Source organism: Ceratotherium simum, chromosome X (genome assembly GCF_057802395.1).
Source record: "Ceratotherium simum simum isolate JZ-2026a chromosome X, ASM5780239v1, whole genome shotgun sequence".
Classification (NCBI taxonomy): domain Eukaryota; kingdom Metazoa; phylum Chordata; class Mammalia; order Perissodactyla; family Rhinocerotidae; genus Ceratotherium; species Ceratotherium simum.
The window spans coordinates 61451968-61457967 of NC_141940.1; the positions used below are offsets into that span (position 1 = coordinate 61451968).

Genomic DNA, 6000 nt, shown 5'->3' on the forward strand with positions numbered 1-6000 from the left:
GCCAGCATTACTTAATACCATAGCCAGACAAAACATCACAAGGAAAGAAAACTACATAACAGTATCTCTCATGAACATAGATGCAAAAATCTTTAATAAAATATTAACAAACTGATGTTAAAAATGTATAAAGAATAATTATACATCATGACCAATGGGATTCATCTTAGATATGCAAGGCTGGTATAACATTCGAAAATTAATGAATGTTATCCACCACATCAACAAGCAAAAGAAAATAAATTATACGGTCATATCAAAAGATGCAGAAAAAGCATGAGACAAAATCCAGTACCTATTCATGATAACACTCTCAGCAAACTATGAACAGAGAGGAACTTCCTCAACTTGATAAAAAACATCTACAAACAAATCTACAGCTAACACCATATTTAATGGTGAGAAACTCGAAGCTGTCCCCCTAAGATCAGGAAAGTGGCAAGGATGTCCCTTCTTACTACTCCTTTTCAACATCATACTGGAAGTCCTAGACAATTCAACAAGAGAAAAAAAAAAAAAGAAAAGAAAAAGTATATAGCTTGGAAAGGAAGAAATAAAACTGTCTTTGCTAGCAGATGACATGCTGGTCTATATAGAAAACTAAAAATAATTGAAAAAAAATCCTGGTAATGAGTGATTTTAACAAGTTTGTAGGATACAAAGTTAATATACAAAAGTCAATCACTTTCCTATACAGTAGAAATGAACAAGTGGAATTTGAAATTAAAGACAAAATACCATTTACATTAAGGACTTCAAAAATGAAATAGGCATAAATCTAATAAAATCTGTATAAGAAAACTCCTGGAACTAATAAACGATTATAAAAATGTTGAAAGACACAAGGTTAATATACAAAAGTCAATCACTTTCCTATATACCAACAATGAACAAGTGGAATTTGAAATTAAAACACAGTGCCATTTAATTTAGCACTTCAAAAAATGAAATAGGTATGAGTCTAACAAAATATGTACATGATCTGTATGAGGAAAATTATAAAACTGATGAATGAAATCAAGGAAGGACTAAATAAATGGAGAGATATTCCATGTTTAGGAATAGTAAGTTTCAACATTGTCAAGATATCAGTTCTTCCCAAGTTGATATATAGATTTGATGCAATCTCAATCAAAATCCCAGAAAGTTATTTTGTGGATATTGACAAACTGCTTCTAAAGTTTATATGGAGCGGTAAAAGACCCAGAATAGCCAATACAATATCAAAGGAAAAGAACAAAGTTGGAAGACTGATGCTACCTGACTTCAAGACTTACCATAAAACTACAGTAATCAAGATAGAACAGTATTGGTGAAAAATCAAAAAATAGATCAACAGAACAGAATAGAGAGCCCAGAAATAGACACATATAAATATAGTTAACTGGTAAAAAGAGAAAAAGCAATACAATGGAGAAAGGATAGCCTTTTCAAAAACATTTGGGAATTGTACATTAAAAAAACAATGAGATGACACTACACACTTATTAGAATGGTCCAAATCCAAACCACTGACGACAACAAATGCTGCGAGGATATAGAGCAACAAGAGCTCTCATCATTGCTGGTTGGAATGCAAAATGGTACAGCTACTTTGGAAGACAGTTTGGCATTTTCTTACAAAATTAAACATATCTTACCATATGATCCAGCAATCACACTCCCTGATATTTACCCAAAGGAGTTGAAAACTTATGTGCACACAAATCCTGTACAGATGTTTACAGCAGCTTTATTCACAATTGCTAAAACTTGGAAGCAACCAAGATGTCCTTCAGTAGGTAAATGGATAAATAAACTGTGGGACAACCAGGCAATGGAATATTATTCAGCAGTAAAAAGAAATGAGCTATCAAACCATGAAAACATACGGAACAACCTTAAAAGCATATAGCTAAGTGAAAAAAGCCAGTCTGAAAAGGCTACATACTGCATGATTCCAGCTAAATGACATTTTGGAAAAAGCAAATCTATGGAGACAGTAAAAAGATTAGTAGTTGCCAGCAGTTAGGGCAGAATGAGGGATGAATAAACAGAGCACAGAGGATTTTTAGGGCAGTGAAAGTATTTTATATGATACTACAACGTTAGGTACATGTCATATACATTTGTCAAAACTCAAAGTATGCACAACACCAAGAGTTAACCCTAATGTCGACTATGGACTTTGGGTGTTAATGATGTGTCAATGTAGGTTGATCAATTGTAAGAAATGCATCACTCTGGTTTGGAATGTTGATAGTGAGGGAGACTGTGCATGTGTAGGGGCAGGAGATATATGGGAACTCTCTGTACTTGCTCCTCTATTTTTCTGTAAAGCTAAAACTCCCCTAAATATAAAGTGTGTTAAAAAAAAAAAAACTCAAAACTCTAGTTTCTTTAATGACTCAGGAAAAATTGGGTTCTACAATAAGTATGATTCCTTTTATTAGGGGTTCACTATTCAATTTATATACCTGATATTAAGATATTCTCAGTCTTCTTATACACAGGCCATTCATCTTCTATGCAATGCCATAGGTCACTGACATCTATAACACAGACTGTTAAAATAAGTGCATCGGTATACCCAGTAATAGCATCTGGAACTCTGAGAGCTAAGGCAGTTCCCCAAGTGCCCAACATGCAATCTGAAAGTAAATAACTTACTTTAGTAAATCTGGTACAACCTGTCTGTAAGTAGCAGCTGTAGTCATCCCAATCTGGTATTAACTATCAGGACCAAATCTCCAGCCCCAGAGCTTGAATAAGGATAGAGACCAGGAAGAGTGGCATCCTTTTTTTTTTTTTTTTCAGAAGTGTCTATAGCTATCCTGCTACACTATGCTAACCTTAGATGTGAGATAAAGACACCACAGCCAGTCATCTGTGAAATGTAACTTAAGAGGCACTTGAAAGGGTCCTACCTACAAATACAATTTTTCTCTCCTGTTAATGCATCAAATTTCATAACTGGTGATTTAAACCTAACTTCTTCCAAAACCTATGTATGTATTTTTATTATTTCAGAAAATAGACTATAATGATTACTTGGCCTCTTTCTTGATGTTTTTCTACCTACCATTCTTAACTTATTTTTATGTTTTTTTACTTTTTTTTGTGAGGAAGATCAGCCCTGAGCTAACATCTGCGAATCCCCCTCTTTTTGCTGAGGAAGACTGGCCCTGGGCTAACACATGCCCATCTTCCTCCACTTTATATGGGACCCTGCCACAGCATGGCTTGACAAGCGGTGCGTTGGTGTGTGCCGGGGATGTGAACCAGTGAACCCCAGGCCACCGCAGCGGAGTGTGCGCGTTTAACTGCTTGCGCCATTGGGCCAGCCCCTTAACTTATTTTTAATTTTAAGCCCTGTTCATTCACAAGTCTCTTCCAGAATGATAAATTCAATATTGTCATAGTCACTATAGCAGAATGATTTGCCTATCAAATACAGCGTGCAAAGCCAATGATTTTGACAATGTGAATGTATGTCAGCAATGAAGATGTCCCTAAGTGCCCATTACTGTGAACTTTGCTAATTTTCTAATTTTGCAAGCTCTCCAATTTAATTCATCATTTCCAGATCAACAAATATTTTCTGAAAGAAAATTATCCCCGAATTAATGCTTTCTAAGCTAAGGTATACCTGGTTTTATGTTATTAAAATCCATATATAGACAAAGATAACAATCTTCTAAACCTGTAAGATATAAGTAAGTCCATAAAGAGTAACAATATGGGGGAGAGAAGTCAGGATGGGGGCATAAGCAGACTCTGAACTCACCTCCTCCCGCGGACACAGCCAATTTACAACTACTCGTGGAAAAATTACCCCTGAGACAGAACTGAAAACTGGATAAGAGGAACTCCTGCAACAAAGGACAATCCTAATTGAGGTGGAAGACGCAGAAATTCCCTTCTGAAGAGGAAAAACGCCACCTTTACAAGCCAATAGCTTCACGGCCACCCGGGAGCAGCCCAAAGGTGCCCAGCCCTCCCTGGAGGACTGGGGCCCTGAGCCGGGAGTGCCTCTGCTGTAGGCATTTCGTGGACCCAGCACAATCGAGATGTGTGGCATATCTGACTTTGCCTGCTACTAAAACATGAGGGAGTACCCCCAGAAAACCTGGTTCACAAAGAAATTAAAACCGGCTCTTAAAGGGCCCACGCACAAACTCACCCGTTTCAGAAAGCAACCTAAAATCACCAGAAAGAAAGGTGCACAGTGCTTTGGTGAAAAGAGACTCACCTGATAGGCTCTCAGTGCATTGCGGTGAGAGGTGAGACATCTCCACGGACTGGGACATTGGCAGCGGCCATTGTTGTGGCCTGGTGTGGGAGTGCTAACACAGACACCATTGGAGTTCTCCCTGGGGCCTGCTAGCCCAGGGTCTGCCCCGCCCACTAGAGCACTGACTTAATCCAGCCCAGCCAGGGCAGGCAGCCCAGCCTAGGTACAGGTCCCACCTAACAACAAGCCCTCAGGCAACCTTTGGGCCTGCATAGATTGGTGACTGGATTCTCTGAAGCCTGGCAACTGAGCCCACTTCAGTGGGGAAGGGCGTGCACAAGGAGCAGGTGGAGAGTGTCAGGCAGTGGTGGAGTGTGTGGGGCTCCAGCGTGGAGAGACTGGGTCCACTTCAGGAAGTCGGGGCGCACACAGGGGGCAGGATTGTGTTGACCGTGTGTGTGGACCTGTGGGCGGCAGGGCTTGTCAGCTGCAGAAGACTTGTGCTTCACAAAGACACACATGGGGGCTTGCCCGACCTTCCAAAGCCTGAAACAATTGGGTGGTCCCATGCCTGAGGCCAGCCCCACCCAGCTGCAATCCTCAGAGAGCTGACAAGAGACCTAAAGGCTGGAGGCTTATAGAAATTGTAAGCCCCTGAGCCTAACAACCTGCCAGGCAGGGGGCCTACTCACTTACAAGAAATACTGCAACACAAATGTGGTATTAGAACTTGCAGCAAACTGAGCTGGGGCTCCCCACACCCAATAAAGGGACTGAAGGGCCCACAACAACTACAAGCAGCTGAGAATTACAACAGCTTGCCAGGAGTATAACTCAGCCTCCCTGGGTGGCTACAAGGAAAACAATCATGCCACAACAGAAGGACACACGTAGCCCACATAGGGGTCACTCCTAGAACATTGAGAACTGAGGAAAGCACACTGCAGGCCTCCAAGGCATCATTTATATAAGGTCACCTATCCAAGAGCAGGAGACGTAGCTTACCTACCTAATACACAGACACAAGCACAGGGAGGGAGGTAAAATGAGAAAGAAAAGGAATACATTCCAAGTGAGGGAACAGGACAAAACCCCAGAAAAGGAGCTAAGTGAAATATAAATGAGCAATCTACCCAAGACAGAGTTCAAACAAAGAGTGTTAAGGATGCTCACTGATCTGGGGAGAAGAATAGATGAACTCAGTGACAATGTCAACAAAGAACTGGAAGACATAAAAAAGAACCAATCAGAAATGAAGAATACGATACTGGAAATGAAAAATTCACTAGAGGGACTCAAAAGCAGAGTAGAGGATACAGAAGAACGGATCTGCGAGCTGGATGAAAGACTACAAGAAATTACCCAAGCTGAACAGGTAAAAGAAAAAAGAATTAAAAAGAGTGAGGACAGTCTAAGGGACGTCTTGGACAACATCAAGCGCACTAACATCCATGTTATAGGTGTCCCAGAAGGAGAAGAGCGAGACAAAGGGGCAAAGAATCTATATGATGAAATAATAGATGAAAACTTCCCTAACCTAAGGAAGGGAATAGACATTCAGGTACAGAAAGCACAGAGAGCCCCAAACAAGATAAACCCAAAGAGGCCCACACCAAGACACATCATAATTAAAATGTACAGAATTAAAGATAAAGAGAGAATCCTAAAAGCCGCAAGAGAAAGACAAGTTACATACAACGGAAACCCCACAAGGCTATCAGCTGACTTCTCAGCAGAAACCTTACAGGTTAGAAGACAGTGGCACGATATATTTAAAGTGCTAAAAG

The 6000-nt window shown here is 40.2% G+C and overlaps 1 protein-coding gene across 1 annotated transcript in view; it reads right to left on the bottom strand.

The window, feature by feature from the left end:
* LOC101400542 (uncharacterized) overlaps positions 1-4298 on the bottom strand; it is a 460477-nt gene extending 456179 nt beyond the window's left edge. The window contains exon 1 of the mRNA XM_087426455.1: positions 4232-4298. Within this exon, the coding sequence (XP_087282581.1) occupies positions 4232-4289 (58 nt within the window). The 5' untranslated portion in view covers positions 4290-4298. The remainder of the gene's footprint in view (positions 1-4231) is intronic.
* Between the last annotated feature and the right edge of the window lie 1702 nt (positions 4299-6000).